The 22,681-nt window shown below is 43.6% G+C and overlaps 1 protein-coding gene across 1 annotated transcript in view; it reads right to left on the bottom strand.

Moving 5' to 3' along the window:
- Positions 1–22,254, bottom strand: part of PDZRN3 (PDZ domain containing ring finger 3) — a gene marked incomplete at its 5' end in the record, with an annotated part of 144,596 nt that extends 122,342 nt beyond the window's left edge. Inside the window, 3 exons of the mRNA XM_082004664.1 lie at positions 12,656–12,763; positions 13,916–14,002; positions 20,743–22,254. Of these exons, the coding sequence (XP_081860790.1) occupies positions 12,656–12,763; positions 13,916–14,002; positions 20,743–21,459 (912 nt within the window). The remainder of the gene's footprint in view (positions 1–12,655; positions 12,764–13,915; positions 14,003–20,742) is intronic.
- Between the last annotated feature and the right edge of the window lie 427 nt (positions 22,255–22,681).

The raw sequence follows: 22,681 nt of genomic DNA, 5'->3' as shown, positions 1-22,681 counted from the left end.
GTCTGCAAATGCCTTCTGCAATGAGAAACCCATGAAGAGGGCAAACATACTTGCTTTTTGCTAAACTTTGAGAGAAGGGGAGAGAGAGAGAACATTTTAATTAGCAGCAGGGGGTAAAACTGGCTAAAAATGAAGAAAAAGGGTCTACTTGCTAGAGAAAGGTTTGTAATAGAAACAGTCAGCAATTCCCCTGCTGCAGAGGAAACTTAGTCTACAAAGCTTTTAAGAGGAAGGAGGGAGGCCAAAATGAAGGGAAAACAATGAAAGGTTATATTAAAAAAAAAAAAAAGCATCGGTATGTACTGGCTCTTTCAAATACAGGAAGGAATCAGAGCTGGCTGTGTGAACTTTTAAATTAAAACAAGAGTTGCTAGCAGGACACTTATGAACTGTAACTGCATCTGAAGACAGTTCATTGCTTTATGTTCGAAATCGTTTGACGCTCACCACTGCTAAAGGCAGGCTGTGAGAGGCCAGCTTTTCTTCAGTCTACAGCATAAAAGGTGCCAAAACTTCTCTGCAATGAGAGCTAGGGATTCTTGACAAACTAGCAGGAAAAGGAAAATATGCCTAGTAGAGAAAAATGGGAAAATGCAAAAGTGAAAATGACATAAATTTAAATTTTATTGCAAGCCTGTGGTCAAGGCTACTGCCTCAACTCCAGTAAGTAATGGAATCTTGGTGCAAGCCAGCGACGGTTCCCCCTGAGAAGTGCAGCTCCTGGGGCTTTCTTGGGTGTCAACCGCTCTGGTTATTTTTAGCAACTTGTCACAGTCTATGACACTATCGTTACTTGGCTTTTGTTTCTTTGGGTTTGGGATGAACTAAGCTTTAAAGAGTTTGATACACAGTTTTTTCAAACACTGAAGGTCTTGAGAATTCTTCCTAACTATAGATGTGAGATTTCTTTAAGACTTACAGTATTAAGTTACTTAATATAACTTACAATATTAGCCTTGATTCTGAATGAACTACAAGGGAGACACAAATATATATATATGCAGTCAGTGGGGTCTCCTCGTTAAACAAAGATTATTTTTTTCTTTGCAAGAAATTTGCATCAGAAAAGAGCACTGTACAGAAAGGGGGTTATTTGTTCTTAGGTTTTGGAAAATGATTATAAACTTCCACACATTGTACAGATTTACACACCTACACAAGTTCATCACATTAAAAAAAAAAGTGCTTAAAAGTTTGTGTAAAAACTGTGGTAAAAGAAAGTAATTGTAAAAATTCCTGCACTGGTGTGTCTGGCCCAGCAGCTGCTCTGGTCAGCCGACGGGCTGTTTTGCGTAGGGTTCCTGGTTTAAAGCCATGCCCGTAGCCATATTTAATGCAACAGGTTAGACTGCATCTTCATGTAGAACAACATGCCATCTGCTTACAGATCAATCCCACCTTTGTCTCCCAGGCTAAGTAGTACTTTGCATCAGCGGTATTAAGCTGCTGCACAGACTCAGCATTTAGGGAAGAAAAAAATTCCTTTTTTGCTAGAGGGAAAAACAATTAGCCAGAAAACAATGGTGCATCTCCACATGCCACACAGGAAGACTAATTTAATCTCCCAACTGCTCTGTTTGCAGATCAGGCTAGATACTCTGGGCTTTCCAGTGAATTAAATGGGACCTGGTCTGAGCCAACAGTCTGTGTTTAGTTTACATGTGGTATGGCCGTAGGAGTCTTTTCTTTCTCACCATGACCTTCTCCTTGTCAAACCACGATGTATCTCCATCCAAAAACATACTCTCAGAAATATTATAAGCCCTAAAACCCCCACAATTTCATCAGCAAAATATTTCTTTGATTATCTTAAATATTATCTTTTGTCCATGACATGGCTTCTCATTGATAAAGAGCAAAAGGATTGTCTACTGTCTTGTACGAAGGGATGGGATGTGTGTCTCTACCATCTAGTGATCTATCCACATTGCCCGTTTGTACCACTCCTCCTTCTACTTGTAAGAAATTCTCAACTTTCCTTTTTTGATAAAGAGTTTGAAGTAGCAAAAATAAAAATAATCACCCTATTCACTTAACTCGTTAAAGCTCTACTTACCGCCTGTTACTATTTATAGTCAGATTTTGGTCTTAAAAAGAGAGGATTGTTAAGAGAAAGAAGAAAAAGATTTTTGTTTAGAAATCAAGTTAGAGAAATACACTTCAGAAAACGTTGCAAGGGTGGAGATCAGATGATCTCTTTGTGTGTTTCTTTAGGACAAAAACGAAGTTATGCAATTCCAAGCAGTCATGTGGTATGGCAGCTGCTAAAGTTACTGCTAATTTTTATAAGAGCTGGCCAGAGCCAGAAAAAGGTCTGCTTTATAAGCAAGACCTTTTAAGAAATAAACTAAATCTTCCTGAGCTGGGAAGCCTACAGAACTGAGAGAGAAGAAGAAAAAATAGCACAAAAAAGTTCTTTTCTCCCTACCCCTTGAAATGATTCAGGAAACATTTTCACTCTCCCTTCCTGTTGCTGGTTTCTTTCTCATATTCATCCAATCAATCAAACATTTTTTATATATATATAATCTCTACTGGTTTTCAGCTCAAATTCCTGCTCCTGGCCCAAAAGGACTATTAACATGCACAGTGTGTATATGCTTTTATTCACCCAAGGAAGAAACATGTCCCTGGGCTACAGGCTTTAGTTGACCCTGCTGTGAGCAAGGGTTGGACTGGATGATCTCCGGAGGTCCTCTCCAACCTCAGCCATTTGGTGATCCTGGGAAACATTTAATGATTTTACTCTATTTGTTGAACTTGAAGACTGTATTTAAAAATTGCCAATACCCTTGTGATATTTTACAGGACTGAGCACCTGTGGTTCATGTCTTTGAAAATCAGTGCATAAATTAAATTGGATCCTGACCCAAGCTTGATCACCAAAGCTGTTACTTGCTTTCAGTCAGGTGGATGAGGGCAAAAGAAAAAAAGAATAAAGGCAAGTTCTTCCAGATAAAATTCACTACACTAAAGAGACCAGTCATGACTTTTCATAGGTCATCTAATCTCAGTTTAAACAGCATTAATTCTGTTCTTCTGTTAAATGGAGCATATAATTAAACTGTGGATACTATACTGGGGTTATGGATGATAACTGTGTCAATGTAAAAGGATATATAAGAGCCTGCTGTAGGGTATACTATCCCTGAGATCCACAAATCACGTCCTACAATAGAGGGTATATAAATTAATGATTTTTTTAAAAGATTATTTTAACACTGGGCTTCAGGACTATTAAAAAGAGGCTTGCACCAACAAAAGATCCTGTTTTCCATATTCTGACTCTTTTTCCACCTGCTTCACACAACTGAGGTATGTTTAATGCACAACTTAAGTTGCAGGTAAGATGCCTGCACTATTTGGGAATTGCATGGCCCAGAGCACAGTAATCACCTAGTCCTTCGCAAAAGGATTGTCTACTGTCTTGTATGAAGGGATGGGATGTGTGTCTCTACCATCTAGTGATCTACTCACATAGCCCGTTTGTACCACTCCTCCTTCTACTTGTAAGAAATGCTCAACTTTCCTTTTTTGACCTATTATTCTCCCACCCAGTCTTTAAAACCCAAATTCCACTATCAGAGGTAAATTCCCTTTACAGTATAAGCTTCTTTAAAAATGTTACACCACTGTATGAAAGCTAACCCAATACAAATTTACTTCAGATACTAAAATGCATAATAAAGACTTAAAAGCAACAACTTAAATACTATTCTCATTTAAAAACCCCAGTGCTGAAGCAAAAAATTCTCAATTACTACTATTGTCAGCCCAGTACCATTTGTATTTATGAGAGTCTAAAAACTTTACAAGTCCTGTAGTTGCACTTTGTAGTGGAACATAAAATAGTAAAGTTATATTGTTTTAAAATTTATCAAAACATGGTGTATAAAGTAAAGTAGCAGTCAACAATGTTGGAATTAATTTCACAATGCTGATAAGTTGTCACTTCTTAGTGTTTAAAGCACAGAATTGCAGTTAATTGTGAACAGCTTCCAATTTTTCATAATGTAAAGAATGAATACATTAGGTAAAGGAAAGAGCCATATGTATGAGAGAGAACATGAATCTAATGCCATTATTGCTATACAATTTGACATAGTAAATTTGATCAACTTCTAATCAAGTACCCTAATTTTCCACTTTTTCCTGTTCGTAATGTTTCATGTCTTATCCTAAACAAGCATTTAGCAATTTTGAAAAAAGAAACAAAAAAATACCCCATAGCCCACACTGGAATATGTTTTACTTACTATCAAGCAGTAAGACTTTATTTGACTTAAAAACTACAAATATCATTAGTCAGAAATGACTTTGCACTGTATTTCTTAAGAGAACAGATTCCAGGATTCCAGTTCAGTTTCTGTATTTTGTGTGTAGAAAAAAGGAAACATGCTGTTGTGAAGAAAGGAGAAGGCACTCGTGGCAAGCAGGTCTGCATGCCACGCTCTTTTTCTGAAGAGAAATCCCAATACTAGAACAAACCAGGTTTGAGCTGCAGGATTCAGGATCCCCAGGTAGATTTGGTCATCCTCACGCACTCAGTACTTTTCACATTTGCTGGACAAATTAAATTTTTAATCCCAAATGAAAAGTTATGCAAATCTTACTCAAGTGCATTTTGAAATGGCAATAGTCTGAGCTTGCTTTTTTTGTCAGTTATTTTGCACTTACTTTATACATATCTTTTAGTACAATTGACATGGTAATGTACTGCATGTGTACTAATTAAGGATGATTGTATCTGATTGCCCGATTATTGTGATACAAACAAAATGTGTGAAAATAGTTGATATGACATTCTGTGTGTTTTCTCTAAAAAGACTCAGTGCATTCAGAAATCTAAAAATAAAATCTGACAGTTAATCATAATGGTTTGGCTTCAAATATGGAAAACTGAACAGGAGATGATTCAAAATGCAAGGAATTGTACCACATGTGAAAAGAAGATTAAATTGTCCCATTGTTACAAGCTCTATATGCATCCTTTTGAAAAAGTGCGTATCTCTTGGCGTCTGACACGTTTCTCCCTGATTAGCTACACAGAATATGAAACAGCTATTTTTCACTTCTTTGAAAAAGCAGTAATTCACAAAACCAAACGCTGGATTTCTCAGGTGGTTTGTATTTTCTCCTCAGGGCATGTGTCACAGCTCTGGGCCGGTCTGCAGCTGTAGTCCATGAGGTGAGACACCAGGCTTGTCCTCCGGTGCAGGACAGCCTTCCGCTGCGCCACGCCGTTCGACGGAGGGAACGGCCTCCGTTTGCCTCGGCACCGAACGCACTGCTTTTATCAAGGTAATCAAATTTGGTTTACCAAAAAATGGCAAAGACAGCTGAGGGAGAATGGATGAGAGATTTCATGAGCCATCTGATCAGGCAATACATGAGTCGACCGAGCGCGTCCCTTGCTTAATGTGAGATTTGACAGACCTGGAAATCGTCAAAGCGGCTTGCATTTCCTTTCCAAGTCCTCCTCTTTGTGGTATCAAACAAGTAAATCACCACACCAAAGAGAAACAAATTAGGAGGGCAGTGCATATGCTATACAATATGAGACTTTCACTGGGTTTTAAAGCAGCATAAAATGCTATCCTATCAGCAGAATTTTTCGCCCGCTTTTTCCATCCCTAGAGTCATTAAAAGTTTGATGCAAGAGAATCTGATCCGGGAAAGTATATTCCTCATAATCACTTTCCCTTTTTCTCAAGAGCAATTTCCTTCCTAACGGTGCAAGACGAACATGAACAACGTTATTTCACTCCTCTGCGGGGGCTGTGGGTGCTACACCCCAGCCCGCCCCAACTGCACAGCAGCCACTGCCCCATAGTAGGGACGGCAAAGGGTTTCCACGGGGTGCAGTGGCCTGTAGAGAGTAGCACGTGAGAGGAGTAGGGATAGGTTATTTCCAGAGGAAAAAGGGGAATGGGGCTGTCAGGAGAAAGTGCCGATAAAGTGAGGAAGTGCCGACGCGCAGCAGCAGAGTCGCAGATGAAGAAGGTACTGTGGAAAGCCGAGCAGCTCCAGGATCCACCGGCAGGTAGGTGCAGGTGTAGTCTCCTGGGGCTGGGAGAAGACCTCTGAACGAGGCTGATTCCAGCAACAGGCTCTGGGTTCGTCCCCCATGCCCAATTAACTTATAAGTAGCTTGTATAAAACTGGAATGGCTGCAGCCACTCTGCACCTACGTGAGGAACAAGGACAAAATCCTACAATTGAACCGTTTCTCCCCAAATGCAGTGTGAGCAGGGCAGAGCTGCACGAGGGGTCCCTGCGTACCCCCCGGTGTGCCTCGGACACTCCCCCAGCACTTGTCTTCTGGGTCAAGCTAAAGATTTGTGCTGCTATAGGGGAAGCTCTTTCAGAAATGTAACTGCAGCACCTTTAAAGAAAAACGGTATTCCTCTTAATTCCGGCAGTGGCTGTCATTTTCTCTGACTTCTGCACAGTCGTCATGGCCCCCGTCTCAAGAGCACTAAAGGTTTTACAGGATGGATTTTACATGAGCTGAAGACTGATGCCGGGTTGTTTGCAAGCACACTGTGTTAGCAAGGAAAGCAAGAGCAGAGGGAAGTGCAGAGTAGAAGGCTGTGTGCAGGGGGAAAAGGGACGTGGACACCATAATCCCATTAATTTAAGAAGTGTTACACATAAGGGATCTATTCCTGAGCTTAGAGAGCTTTTTCTGGATAATTTAATTACCTCTTTTTCATTCAGCATGCCCTTGAGAGCAATATTCTAAGCTTCCAGAGTTTAAAATGCCCACATTATGCTTCGGGTCAACATGCTGTGGACTTCCATTAAAAAGAAGAGGAGTAAGGTGGTGTGGAAATTTCAGGGGAACTCACACAGGACCTTTTCAAAAGTTGCAGCGTGAAAAGTGCTTATAACCTCAGCTCAGCAGTCTACTTAATAGTGAAGAGGCGGAGACCGTAGGTCCATAATACTAGAAACAACATTGCTTTCTTTGTGACGCTTACATGTTCATCCCATGCCACTTATTTTTCTTCTTTTTTTTCATGCGAAAGACAACAGTACAGTATCTAGTGTAAAAATCCTGCTGTACCTCTTTGGTTCATTCTCTTTTTGCTGTCTGGCTCATCTCCTTGCTTCCCCACCTCCCTGCCACAGCTTAGACTGTAGTGCTGGTATGAAATCAGGCAAATAAATTTATGAGAGGAAAAAATGCAGTGATAACCAAGGCCGCATGTTTTCATTTAAATTTTCCTCTTAAGGTTATTATTATTCCCTTTTGACCAAGCTGCGGGATCTATGTTTTAGTACAGGCTCAGTGCTGCTTTGTAAGATACCATTAACAGATATGGACAAAGAGCTTGGAAAGTTTTCCAGGAGTATAAACTCTAAAAAAAAGCTGACTCTGCTATAGCCGCACTCACTGCCCCGTTGTGTTCGCTCTCCACAAATACTCTAATGTGCTTGCGTGTCCTGGCAGGAACTTGAACAGCCAATTTTAAGTCACTGTCTGAAAATGTTTTCTTCTAGAAAATTAATTCCTAAGTGTATGTAGCTGCACAGTAAATCTTGTTTGTGGAGCTGAACTCTGCCATTCATGACAATGAAAAAATTCTGTTTAACCTATACGCTTGTTGGAGTTCAGCTAGTGCTTGCAGTAAGCTTCCTGCAAGTAGCTATAGGCTTAGGTTTATCATATTAAAGCTGGCGTAATTTTAAAAAGTGCTCACCAACAAATGAGAAATTGAAGGCTGTGTTCAGTTCATGATTTTATTTGCTGACTCTTTGTGGAAGTCTCCTGTGAGCCGTCTGCGAGCGGTGATAAGTGGAACAGTGCGCACAGGGTAAGGACAACTGACAAGAAAGCCGGACTGGCAATACACTGAACCCTTTCAGCCCGGAGGCTCAGTCTGGTGGAAAAACGAGACCCCATCACGCACCAGCAGACCACATGAAATGTTCCTTCATTTATTCATTCACTCAATTTCAAAGCCACCCTTGCCTCAGCACCAGATCTTTCTCAGCGTTTATGTGTCGCTGCCAGGGAAAGCTACGCCACGTGCCTGCCAGCGCATCCTTCCTTGCCGTTCCTGCACGGCTGATGCCCTTTCCTGTGCCGATCTGCCTTCCCAGCCCAGAGGCTGCGTTGTTAACACAGCTACCACATTCATTCTGCTGAAAGCCACCTCGTGTCCGCAGAAAGTGGCTCTGCCAAAACAGCACACATACTGCAAGGCAACCAGGGAACCCAGAGAAAAGTGCAAATTTTGCCTGTATTTATACAGTAGAAGAAGATTTGCTAAAGTGTTTCACTGTTCTTAGGTGTAATCTGTGAAGAAATCCACGTAATAGAAAAGCAGCCTATAATTTGTAGCAAATGAGTGTGCTTTGGGGAAAATCAATCAAATGCACTAAGACGTGTTCTCAACTCCTAAACTAATGATCCTTCCTGTGAGCAGCATGAAACACCGGGCAGGTCCCAGGTGGCATAAATCCTCAAGGTTTCAGTGGAGCTGTGACAGTTTATACTACCTCAACAGTACCCTAATTGTGCTTAAAACTTCTTAAGGTGGCAAGCAGTCAGAGTTTCAAAAGCCTCCTTCTTTCTAAGCAGTCCCAAAGCTATACAAACAAGTTTACTAGTTAGTGAGAAGAGAATGCCATATTTAATTTATAATCTTTCAGAGCTGATGTGCTTAAAAATAAAACCTCTGAAAAATCTAATTTTGTCTTAAGAAACGCCAAGCAGCTGCGTAGAGAAGGCATTCATGGCTGGGACTTGAACCAACTTCTGTTAAGAGAGGAAATTAGGACCATTTTGTTACCCTGACAAAAATGAAAACTATGAGGACAGTAATGCCTTTGCATAAAAATCAATAGTTTCAGCATGTTTTTAACACGGCAATTATGGAACATCTTAACGATAATTCAGTAAATCACTAGCACTGCATTAAATCAGCTGCTTGCTTTGAATTGTAAGTACAGAACTGCATGAAAAACATGTAGTCAAACCAGAGAAAATCTCATAATATCATTGCTTCCTCACTTCTAAAGTAATTCTAAAGTAATTGTGAAAGATCTGAAAACAGATATAGGTAAGAACCATTGGTTTACATATAGCAGTTACAAACAGACCAAGATCCAAGTCTTTAACCCTAATCTCACAAGAACTTCCAGAAGTTATTTTCCTGTATACCTCAGATTACCCGTTTGCAAAATAAGAATACTATTATTAAACAGCGAGGGGAAATTATTAAGCATATATTAGCTATAACATGATCTTCATAGTCCTATGTAAGCACTAAGTATCATTATTATTTAACGGATTCTGTAAAACAAAATACAAGGGGAAAAGGGTATTTCTCTGTATTTCTGTTACACGCTGTATGAAGTCTCAGTAGAACAGACCATGCAACACTCATCTTGATGTACGTTATTTAGCAATAGAAACACAAACTTCACAGTGGCATTACTTATGTCAGTGACATATGAAGGGCCAAAAAATTGCTTTTACTGAAAATTCAAGACAATCCTTAAACCTGATTAACTTCTTTGCATTTAAACCTCTAAAAGGCATAGAGCAGGAAATCCAAATCCAAATTACGTAAAGAAATTATGATTAAAAATTATCTCTGACATAATTCAAAGTTTATCTCCATTATCAATTTGTCAGGGGATAGAATTAGCAAGCAACTATCAACACAATGATGCATTTGCTATCAGCTATAAACAGTACTATGTATGTGGCTGTATTTTACACTGCCTAATCCCTGCTCAGTAATTAGAAATGTTATGACAGTTTTGAAAATGAGAAATGACACTCTTACATGTGCTCCAGAATGCATCCAACAGAATATCCACAGCAAAGGAATGTTTTCCAAAAGGAAATAAAATAATTTATGTTTTACTTCATTGTAAATTCTCTGTGATGGATGCTGGAATTAATTTTGGAGATGTTATGCTCAGCAGGTTATATTGGAATAAGAGTTCTTTCTGAAAGAGTCTATTTAAAATCATGCTGGTGATACATAAAACCTTAATATTGAATGAACAAGTCAAAGAACTTCTAGATAGCTAAATTCAGTTCTAGATAGTTAGGTGACCATCTTTCTTTACCATCTTACATGCTTTTGCAAATGTGACCCACTAGGATACTCTACTCTCTGTGCCAAGTTCCATCTGAGTCCTCCAGCTGTGTCCTGCCAGTTACAGCTAAATCTGTAACTGATTTTTCAGCCACACTGCCAAATCAAAACTTTGGCAGTGTGAAAGTTATAAAAAAAATTGCCTCTAGAAGGACACTGTCACTGGACATTACCTAATTTTCATCTAGATCACCTACAGGATATTTCAGGTATCTAAGATAATTGTATATTAGTATGATAAAGCTCACCTAGATGCCTTGATGCAGGAGGTATCCCCTTTTTTCCTTAACCGAGGCTAGGGTTAGATAGAGCGCACTAAATATAAAATTGCACAGAATACAGAATGAAACAGTTGCTTTCAGGAGCTGAGGTCCACACTACATGTATTTTGAGGAGTCTGTATTAGAGCACTTGAGTCTAGTTCTGTGAACTGGATGCCTGCAGCGGCTGGGATGCATTCAGTTAATTCATTTTATCTAAAAAAATCCAGTTAGCACACTGGGAAACTACTCCACAATGGGAATCGAACTGCATTAGCTGGGCATCATTCAGACTTGCTTCAACAGGACACTCCTAATCCAAACTCAGCTGCCGATGTGGTGGCACACAAAGTCAACCACTGGGAAAAAACGTGCTAAATTTTCATCAGCATTTTGTATATATTTAGAGGTGACAAGAGCGAATACGAAAAAGAGGTTGTGGTCAGCACAACAAGAGCTGTCAACACATGTCAACCCATGTCAGCACATGGGTTCCTGCTACCCTTGGAGTGTAACAAATACTCAAATGGCGCTACTGTCTTTATTCTGGGGTTTTTTCTTATGTGAAAATGCAGTTTGAACTGTGGAAAAGACCCTGCACAAACACCGCTCACATAGGCATGACTCCACTCAGAGAGGAGACACAGCCAAGAAGTACAGCAGGGAAGCTCACCTAGCCTGTCTTCCGCGGTGTTCTGCTCAGGTTCTCAGTGTGTGTCCAGCATAATGGTATTTATTGCTTAGCCTGGCCTGCGCCAACGTTGCCAAATGCTAAACTTGTGGAGAAATGGAGTAGTGAGGAGGGAGTAAAAAAAAAAATTGTGTGTGTGTGCATGTAAAGTAATAAGGAGGGAGGTCCCTTGCAGGAGAGAGCAGATGCTGCAGAGCCCGCGGAGGTTAGCTGCTCTTGTCCCCTGCGCGAGAGTCACTTCTACAGACAAGCGCCGTATGACTGCAATTACAGGCTGAGTAACAGCGCTTACACGCAGGGAGACTGAACCAGGCTTGTGCAGAGACACTAGGAGATTTCCTAACTTTGGGGTATTTGATTTCCCGAAGTTTTGGTTTTCGTACAGTTGTTTGGTTTATGTGACTATGTACTACTTCAGAAACGGATGTCAGCTTTTCGAAAATGCTTTGGGGAAATACACGCTTATGGGAAAATTTTCAGTTCAAACAAAATTGCATAGTTCTCTCAAAATTGTCCAGACCTTTTCGCAATTACCTTACATCATAGATATAGTTTAAGCAACTCTGGATCATTTCACAGCTCAGCTTCTTATCTTTTTATAGTTCTGCTACTGTGGCTCCATTCTTTCCCATATGAAGAAACTTAATTAATATTTTATATCCTTAGTAAATTGTGAATACAATTTACCATAACAGTACAGAAAATAGCAAATACGCATTGTCCCCTGCCAACAGAAAATCCTTAACAGCTGTTTATTGCTCATTTGCAAAACATAAGAGCAATGGAATTCCATTACTTAGAGAAACTGGCTGTTCCATGATATCCTTGGCAACAAACACCGCACTTATCTTTTTGAACAATAGACTCTCAAAGTTCTCCAGCCTACAAAAATAAGACAGTGAAGAATACTTTTTCTTAACTGTAAAATGCTAAACAATGGGAACAGACTCACAATCAGCTGCATTTTGTTTCATGAAAACTAACCTTTTTCTCTCTCACTGCAAATCGCGAGAAACGTTTCAAGCAACCATCTCTTTCACAGGAAGGACTTTTTACTGAGGTCAAGACTTTGGCAAAATGAGAAGAAATTCAAACTGCAACCTGAGTAATATAAGAACTTACAAACAACTTTAAGGGAGTTACTTAGGTTTATAATAAACCATACAGAAATTGCAGAGCAGAAGTTTTTCTAACTGTTCAAAACTTGGTCTTAAATATGAAGAAAAACAAAATGATGGTTTACAACACAGATATTTCACATATGGTTTTAACTAAATAACTTACAAGTTTCCAATAGCTTTAAAAAGAAATATCTACGGCATACCAGATAGATGCTAGCTCCTCAGAAAGCCAGGACATGCGCATACCATCCATAATCTGGTTTCTATATTTAGGTAAGAACTGTACCTAAAGCCATGAAGGTCAGCACTGAATCAAGTCAAGCGTATTTTAACAGATGTGTCTTCTAGACAGTGTTTACCACGGTACATTTCTCCTAAACCCACGCTAAACATCATGCCATTTGAAGACCTGAGATGGAACTTGCACTATTAAAAGAGAGACTGGATAGTGTATTCACATACCTCAATAATCCTGTCATGAATCTGTAGCCCTCCTTCCTTAGCAGCAGGCCCCGTGTCAACTATTTTCGACACAAAAATTCCTTCACTAGATGAACCATCTTGATTGTCCTTTAAGGATGAAATGAAAAAAGTGTTACTGTACCTTGAACTAACTATAATTTGCCCTCAGCTAAAACTTGTCCATGTCACAACTGTGCATGTTATTTGAAAGAAATATGCTCATTGATGCCTTAATGTGGAATTACTTTGTGCTAATGAGAACACCCAACACTCGCATTTTGAAAGATTAAACAACCAGGAATGGACTCCCATTAGGTAAATTAGTTGCACGATAATAATCTTCCTCTGACTTAGGCCAGCTCAGTAGTAATTGTCATTACAATTATTCTTAATGAAAAATCCAGTGAGACGGCAGCCTGCTTGCACATCAAGCATAAGACAAGAGCGCGTTTTTATTTTTAGTTGCACAGCTCTTCCTCTGAAGGCTTAGAAATACAACCATGAGTAACAACTTATACCTAACAAGGTATTTTCATATTCCTGTGTATTGTGTCACCAGCTTCCACCAGTGTAGAACAATGTCTTGGAAAATTGAAAAACTCTAACTATAAAGAGGGAATAACTTTCAAGTGAATTTACTAGGAATAAATCGTGATTAATGTCAGATTTCTGAGCGGCCAAGAAGTAGTTCTGAATACTTTCTAAATTACTAGGACAAGGCATAATCCACTCCCTGATCTAATTAAAGTCAGATGCAGCAGCTCCAGCCAACAAGCATCCAGAAAAAATACATTAGTGAGTGTACGGTGCAGGAAACATCTGCTGAAAACACAGAATTCAAAAGTAGGTTAAGTTACATCCCTTCACCTGCACAAAGGGCTGCTTAATATCTGGTGGAAAGGAACATTAAGTAACGTTTCCTTAATGAACTGTAAAGGGCCTAAAGCTGTAGGCCCTGAACTCATGTACCACCTTCAAAGCAGTATGGTCTGAGAAAGAGATGCCACAGGTTTCACCATTTTGGGAGTGACGCGGCACCAATATTAAGAGTTGCTAGCTGTGATGATGTGCAAGAATAAACACGTTGTGAGAGAAAAGACAGCGCAGTTAACAGACATCCGATACAAATCTGAATATAAAATCTGCTCTGAAAGAATCCCAAGAGAACCAAATGCTTGTCAGCAGCATTTTTCCTCTAAGTGTTGACCTACATGCTTTTCCCAACTGGAAAGGGCAAACATATTTTAACAATTAACATACCACGCATGGTCGGCCACCAATAATATTAAATCCAAGAGAGCCAGAGTCACGATGAAGGACGAGAGTCAGTGCTTTGGTTTCTTCACCCTACAAAGAACAGATAAACATATTCAAAATATTTGTGTGCACTGGTAAGTAGGATAGATGATACTTGTTGGGTTGATGTCTTTTTTTTTTTCCCCATGTAGTTTAGCGAAAAATGTTTAGAACAACTTTGCAGGAGCAAAGTCAGCAGCTCCCAGCCTCCGCACTCCAGCCACCCCACCGTCCTCCAGCAGTGCTTCTCTGCAAAACCCACCCTGCAAGATTTATGCGTATTTTTTATTGAGACCTACAGTGAGACACTTAACAGCAACAGAAGATATTTAAATGTAATACTAGTTCCTGCAACTACTTGACCTAGTCATATGTGATGTGTTATGTAAAATACTCCATGTTTCCAGTAGTCAAATTCTTGACTTTTCCAATGCTTGAGTGTGACTGGATCTTAAGACTGCATTTTTATGTTGCTTCTCTCTAGTGCTATCTACATGACATTGTTTTAAACAATATCAAACATGAAGTATTATACTACAGAAATTCTCTGGCGAGTCTTAGAAAACAGCATTAAACAAAACTGCTACAAATTTAGTAAAAGGCCTAGGATGCCAGTTGCTATTCACAGCACCTGCCATGAATAATTTTTTCTTCGGAATTTTAGTACTAGCAAACCAGAAATCTTCCATCGTTGGAAATCAGTATGTTAATTCCCCAAAATACGAAATTCTTCTGTGAACAGTTCTTTGATTGGACAAAAAATGCACAACAAAGATTGGATGGACCTGTAGTATTTGGGGGACTGCGTAAACATGAACTGTTATCCCGTCCTCTTAACCCAGCTTGTTCCTAGCTACAGATACAAACTCATACAAAATGTCCTTTATGACACTGGGATGCTACTTAGGTCTATTAACTTTCATTAAGTCAAAAGCAAGTGCATGTATTGTCAAAGACAACTAAACCTTCACAATGTACTAACTTCAATCTCAAACAAGTGGCTGTTATTTACAGCACAACAGTACAAAACTATTCAACAGACAACAGCAGAACACCACAAAAAGCCATCTAAATAACAGTATTTTTTTTTTAGAAATCCAAATAGGATCGGTATATTGTGCATCTACAGATATATATGAACCTTGCTACCTCCAAGATCTTTTTCTTTGTTTTATCCAAAGGGTGAAAAAGTTATGAACACAAAAAAGTTTGAGGAAGTTATCTTACAAGTCTGGTTTTCATAACCAATTAATGACAAAAATTACAACAGTGACATGGTAATTCGATGCAGATGTTTCTAGTTTGTGCATTTTTCTTCTAACATGTCAATTTGAAGTTGTCAATCAAATACTAATGTCTATTAAACTCATAAAAAAATGTCAAAGTAATCCTGGATTACTGAATTACTCTTACAGATTTGGGGATGATAACAAAACCCAATTCCCTGCCAGTGTAAACTGGCAGAGCTCCGCTGACCGCATGCTCGGAGCTCCACCGCAGAGGAGCTGCACCACATACTTCACCTGAAAATTTGGGTTACAATTTTCTTTTTCATTCGTGATCATTACCTTTCCTGCAGGTCGAATAATAAATGGACTTGGACCCAATACAGAGAAACATGAATAAGCTCTGACTGATTTTATTTGAATTTGCCTACACGCTCGGCATCAGTGAGAACGAGGTACCCAGAAGTGGACTGAAAAATGAAGTAAAGGCAAGTCTTCAAACCCAGACTTCAGACAGGATTTCAAGGAGCAAACTTCCAGTCCTGTGAGACCACTTTCAGACACTGATAATTCGGGATTTGAAAGACAAGGACAAGCTAGTGCCAACTCCCCTATTACGCCTTTTTGAAAAGAACGATCACGAAACAATTACAACATTGCTCTCAAGACACTTTCAGTAATTAAAGTTGAATGTTTTCATTAAAGCCTTCTTATGTGGCTATGATTTGATGCTTTTATACCTAGTAGGACAAGTATCAAAGCAGGTGGGTTTGAATGAGTCTAAAGTTGTGGGGAAAAAAGTTTTTTGTAGGTATTCCCAAAAAATGTCCGGGGGGGCGCGGGGTGTTAAAGAAACTTTCCAGCCAGTTCTGATGGATTTGTATGCCGTGTCCATCTTCTCTGTGGCAGCAGACTGGTATTACAGGGCACATGTCACGGCAAAGCACTAATCCCATCCTCCGTGCGGGACTGCCCCGGCACCGGCGAGGCAGCAGCGCCTTGCCTTAACACGTGGTTGCTTTTGCAGATTCACGTCTCAAGTCTTTAAAAAATTTCTTGAACAACCTTCTTTGCTTCATAAGGAAGCCACGATGCAAATGATTTTTCCAGGGCTCTGCCTTTCTCTTCCCCTCTAACATGTCTCGTGTTCCAGCGAAACAATCATTAAACAGTGAGGTAACTGTGGAAATGCGGTGGCCAGCACCCAGCCCTGCCCCGTCATCTGGTTCGGCAGCAGCAGGACCGGACGGTTACTGGCGTGTTGTATTCCCCACAGCCGAACAGAACTCTTAAACATAATTCTTCAAATTACTGTACTTCCCAGCTGAGTAACGTGGAGCTAACAGACTCCCTTTTCCTTTAGACATTGGAAGAGTCTAATTTCTTAGGTAGTGCTGTGGCTACAAAGGTCTGTCTTCGTTACAGGAAGCACTTCAGCTCCTTGTTTACTGGCGAAAGGGCTGCCAGGACCAGCCTGGCAGATCCTGCTTGGGGACAGTCTGAGGAAAAAAGTAGCATCTTCTTTTGAAGGACTTCATCTGGCTTTTATACAGTTAAAACTTGTGTTACCACCTTGTCCTTGTTTCAGCCAGGATAGAGTTAATTTTCTTCATAGAAGCTAGTGTGAGGATATGTTTTGGATTTGTGATAAGAAAATGTTGATAACGTGCTGATGTTTTGAGTTGTTGCTAAGCAGGCAAGGACAGTCCAGCTTCTCGTGCTGGCCTGCAGCGAGCAGACTGGGGGTGCACGGGAAGCTGGGAGGGGACACAGCTGGGACAGCTGACCCAGACTGGACAAAGGGATATTCCATACTATATGACATCATGGTCCGTATATAAAGCTGGGACGAAGAAGGAGGAAGGTGTGGAGGGACCAGTTGGGGGTGATGGTGTCTGTCTTCCCAAGAAACCATTACGCGTGATGGAGCCCTGCTTCCCTGGAGATGGCTGAACTCCTGCCTGCCCATGGGGGGAAGTGAAGGAATTCCTTGTTTTGCTCTGCTTGCGTACATGGCTTTTGCTTTACCTATTAAACTGTCTTTATCTCAAACCATGAGTTTTCTCACTTTTACTCTTCAGATTCTCCCCCGTCCCACCATGGGGGAGTGAGCGAGCGGCTGCGTGGGGCTCAGTTGCCAGCTGGGGCTAAACCACGACACACCTCCACAGAGGCATTAAACCAGACGTCTTAACTACCAGATCATGAACTAGCTCCTGTATGTCCGATACATTTACTGAAAGTCTGTCCCTGCCTTTGGTCGTCAGTACAGCAGAAGGGCCTCCACCACAGGCTGGAAGCAGCACCAGGAATTGCTTCTGATTCTCCCTTACTCATTTCTTCCCAAAGGACTTTGATGTGTACATAAAGGAACGACCAGATCAGCTTATCAATAGGTGTGAACAGTGCTATGTTCCAGCAAGGATTAAGCATTGTTTGAATAGTATGAGGTTTTTTCTGATTATTTAGACTTTGATGTTTCAGGATTGACATGTCTGATCAAAGGAAATACTAATTTTGAGTGAGACACACCATCTTCCCTACCACTCCCTCCTCAAGCTCGTCAAGAATAAGCCTCACCTCTTCCCATCAAAGAATAAATACTCGCTCTCTCAATAAACCTTCAGACTTGTCTTTTGAAATAAGCACAGATCAGGCATCCAGTAAATACCCAGTAAAATTAAAATGTTCCCTCAGTGGCAAAGAAGATGGGAAAGAACACACATGGAAAACAACTGGAGTCACTTACAGGACATGTATCTGTTTAAGGGACTTATAAAACTGAGAGAGATTTACAGAAGAGTGTGTATAAAATACATATTTTATGTATGTCTTCTCTCAATATAGTTGTGGCAGTGTTATAAAATTCACTTCAGAAATGGGAGATCGAAGCATAGGAAAGCTATGTGACTTCCAGTATCACAAAGGAAGTCTATGCTAAGGCAAACCCAGACTTGGGTCTCCAAAGCTGCTGAAAACGTTTGCCCAAGCCAAAAGACCACGAATTTGGGTCTTTCATGAATGGCCTAATGTCCCTCAATATCATATTTCCCCTTTAACTAAGCATTTAAGCAGAACTGTACGTGGGCGTTTCTTCTGTTTTGACTGGAGGATATGTCATCTGATTCATTCTAGATTGGTTCCACATCTGTAGCAACAAGCAACCATCAGAAGTTGGTCAGTCAGAAGACTATTTTTCTTCACCTACTGAGGAGCCAGAACATCCTACAGTAAGTTTTGGAATCACCACATTTAACCTATGAACCCAGTTTGTTAGTACCAGGCCTACTTGTGTTTTAATGTAGACTGAACATCTTATAACGAAATACATGAAATATGAATAATGATTATCATTAAATAATGATAGCAATGGCACTGCATGCTTTGAATAAGCAATTACTTCTGAAATTGAAATAAGTTATTTTACATTACCGTACACATAATCCATGTGTTCAGGACCTAATCCTTACGCAAGTACTTATGCCCTGCCATCGCACACTGCACAGTCTACGCTAGCGTCTCTGAGAAAATAAGCCCAGAGTAAAAACTTGGAAGCGTGCCACAGCCCAAAATTGGTAAAGCATCCCCTGCACTAGGTGATTACCAAGGGTCTTTTAAAAACTCTCCAGTGCACAAAGATGCAAGTTTCCTGATTGTACTTCTTTGGGAGCTGGGCAGACTAAAGCTGTTAGTATTGGAAAGCTGCCCAAAATGCTGTGAAAGACATGGAATTGATTGACCGCTAGACCACAAGTCTGTGGTGACATGACACCTTCCAGCTTTCTTCAGATCAGGCGCTGCTTCAGAAAACTGTATAACAGCCTTTTGTAATACGGCTGAAAACGAGCAGAGTCGTCTCGGCCAGCTGTATCTGCAAATGTGATAAAAAGTACTGCTGGAAACTATGTACCATGCACATCTACAACTATCTGGAGCAGCACCTTTCACGCTAACAGCAGCTCACTACACAGAGCTAAATAATGCAAAACCGTCATTATCAACACCAGCCACAAAGAAATGACGGAGGGGAAGCGTGAGAATAGAGGTGCGCCATTAGGATTAGGTCAGAGATGAGAAGGTAGAGATTCAGCGAGACAACTTCCGACAGCAGGACTGTACCAAGGGCTTGCCCACCACCAGCAGTGCGAGAGGGAACGGAGGCAGCTGCGCGCTAAGCTGTGGGAGCAGAAAGCTCTGGAGCGTGGCCCTGCAAAGTACAGGGCGCTGTAGGAAAAGGAGGAGACAGAAGAACTGTCCCGAATCTCGGTATGAATGTGAACCCCCGATTTATTTAATAGTTTTACTAAGATTTTAACCAGCACCGCGCCCAGGATTGCCAGAAGTTGAAACGGTACATTTAGTATTAAAATACTCTTTCTGTTTTGAGTTTAGCAAAACACGACGGGTTGTTTTGCCATGGATTTAAAAAAAAAACCCAACAACCTCTAAACATGAAGTTTTGGTTCCTTTACACAGCTTTTAGAGCCTCAACATTACCAAAGGCGTGAATACAGATGTTTGACAGTTTTGAACAGTTTAATACTGCTGTGTCCATGGTAGCACATTCTGGGTCACCGGGAGGACTTTGTATGTCTTCATTTAAAAGATAATTGGCTTCTAGGGCTTCTCTCGCTGGGGAGCCTCATTCCAATTAAAACTCAGGGATTCTTGCAGCTCTGGCTTTTGATTCTGGTCATTTTAGAAATGGTCTAATTCTGAGGGGCTGAAGTCAAGTTAATTTTTCTCAGCCTAAATTGAGCTTTTCAAGAACCCTGTGTGACTCCGGGGGGGGAGGGGAGGGAAGAAGTACACAGCAGACGTCTTGTATTTGGACACGGGTGTCACAAAGAGGATGGCTTCAGATCACGAAACAGCTGGCGGGGTGTCCAAGCTGCGTAACAGTTAATGCTACAGACTGCATTTTGTGGGAAGCCGTGTTCTGGGACGCTAGGTGAGCTAAGGGTCTGGAAAGCATTGGATCGCAGCAGCCTCTTCCAAATCACTTTGCTTTGTGTTACTCCTGGGAGTCGAGTTCTGGTGGTTTAATACTATTTCCAGCCCTGGAAATTCCAATTTTTCTCTTTAGAGGTTTCTTCGGGGAGAGAACCAAGGAAAAAAAATAGTAATACCGTGACCTTGGTATTTTGACGTGCGAGTTGCCATATGGGGTCCAGATATCAATGGCGGTCACATTAGAAAATACATCTATACACAGGGCAACCGGTAGCTCACGGCGATTAAGCCCCAGAGCTCGGGTATTTCAAAGGAGCCGGGGGCCGGCCGGGCGCCTCAGGACAGCTCCCGCTCACGGACGGCGGCCGCCCCCCGCCAGGCTCCAGCGCTCGCGGGCGGGCGCGCAGCCCCCACGCAGGGCTGGGGGCCCCGTGGGGCCTCCGCCTTCCGCGGGAACGCGCCTCCCGCCTTCCGCGCGGCTCGGCCGCCCCGCCGGGCCCTTCCTGCCGCTGCCGAGGGGCACCCGGGGAGCGCGGGGCCGGGCCTCCCACCCCCGCCAGCGGGGGAACGCCTCCCGAGGGGCCGCGCCGCCGCCGCCGGGCCCCCCCTTACCTTGCCGGGGGAGGCGGCGCGGGCGCGGGCCAGGGCGTCGAGGCGGGCGCTGTACTGCGTGAAGCGCTTCTGGTAGCGCAGCGCCGTCACCTGCAGCTCCAGCTGCGCCGCCGCCAGTCGCGACAGCAGCGACTGCTCCCGCTTGCCGGCGCGCAGCGCCTCCTTCTTCAGCGCCTTCTCCAGCGCCGTCGCCCGCGCCTGCAGCGCGGCGCCGTGGGCGCGCAGGGCGCGCAGGCAGCCGTGGGCGCCGGCGCGGCGCTCGCCGTGGGTGAGCATCAGGCCGCAGCCCTGCTGGCAGAGGCCGGCGGGCCGCGCCTCGCAGCGCTCCCGCATGTGCGCCTCCACATCGCGCAGGTTGAGCACCTGGCGGCAGCCGCGGTTGCGGCACTTGGCGGGGGAGAAGTCGCAGGTCTCGGCGTGCTCGCCCAGCTGCTGCAGCGGCACCACCGCCTCGCAGCCCCGCGCGTGGTTGTCGCACTTGATGTCCAGCTTGAGGATGAGGCTCTTCAGCGGCAGGACGTGGTTGAGCTCCTTGGTGGAGATGCGCTGGCAGTTGACGGGGCAGCTGCCCTGCTGCACCACCCAGGGCAGCACGCAGCCGGCGCAGAAGACGTGGCCGCAGGGGGTGGTCAGCGGGTCCTCCAAAACTTTGTTGCACAGGTTGCATTTGAAGTCGGGATCCACGTCCCCGCTGAAGCGATCCAGCTCGAACCCCATCCTCCTTCCGCTTTGCCAAACACGAGCGAAAAAGAAAAAAAAAAAAGAAAAAGAAAAAAGAAAGGGAAGCAGCTCAGCCGAAGGGACCGACGTGCGGCGCCGGGACGGGGCGGGCAAGACTCGGCGGTCGGTACGGACCGACCGGCTGTCTCCGCCGCCCGAGCAGCGGCCCCGGCGCCAAGCGCAGCCCGCGGCCGTGCCGGGAAGCCCCCGCGCCCGCCCCGGCCCCGCCGGGCCCGGCCCTCCGCGCGCGCCGCCGCCGCCGACCGCTCTCCCCGCCGCCGCCTGCGCAGAGCGCCGCCGCGCGCTGCCCGCCCCGGCCCCGCCCCGGCCCCGCCCCGCCGGGCCGCCCCGGGGGTCGCCCCGCGGCCCCGCCAGGGACTGGGGTACCTTTGTCTCGGGGCGGGCTCCGGCCTGTGCGCGCGGCCGCCCCCCCGCGCGGCGGCAGGTAACCGGGAGCCCGGGGACGGGGGGACGGGGGGACGGGGCGGGGGGGGCCTGAGGGGATGGCGGTGGAGTGGGGAGCTCCCCGGCCGGGGGAGACTTGGGCGAGCAGCAGGGCTGCGAGGGGGGAGGAGGAGGGCAGGCCCCGGCACGACGAGGCGAGGAAGGAGGGGTACCGGCTGTCGTCGCGCTTGGCGTGCGGTCGGTGGGACGCGGGGGATCGCGGGCATGGCCGGGGCGCGGCAGGAGCACGACACCGGCCGGCCCCGCCGCCGCCCCGCGGGCTGGGGGGAGAGTGCGAAGGCCCTGCGAGGCTCTCGCTGCCGGACGGAAGAGCGGTACCTCTCTGCGCTGCACAGCCGGTTAATGTCCCGTTAACGCCGCCGGGGTGTCAGTGAGGGAGACCGGGAAAGGTTACCGCTCTCGGGATCTGCTTCTGCCGGGAGATGATTTAAAAGCACTCCAGAACACGCCATAAAAAGCTCGCCAGACCACACCTGAAGTACCAGACATAGCACTGGGCAAAACCGATTTCTCTTACAAGGCAGATATTCAAATACTGAAAAAAACAATAAAAGAGAACAGCTTTTTGTTCATTGTGGATGGTGGGGTGGAATTCTCGCATGCACCAAAGCCGCGTACCAGCTCAGTTGTCCTTTTAGTGGGTTTTGCTGTATGGCAAAGTAGAAGCCCAATTAGAAACTTCAGTTTCCAATGGCCTCTAGTATATGCCTATTATATCGTGGTAAAATGATTTTCTGAACGCCTGGGATGATTA

The sequence above is a fragment of the Phaethon aethereus genome (assembly GCF_964289735.1).
Source record: "Phaethon aethereus genome assembly, chromosome: 11".
NCBI lineage: Eukaryota > Metazoa > Chordata > Aves > Phaethontiformes > Phaethontidae > Phaethon > Phaethon aethereus.
Note: the sequence above shows the minus strand (reverse complement) of the source record. Positions and strands in the feature narration are given on the sequence as shown.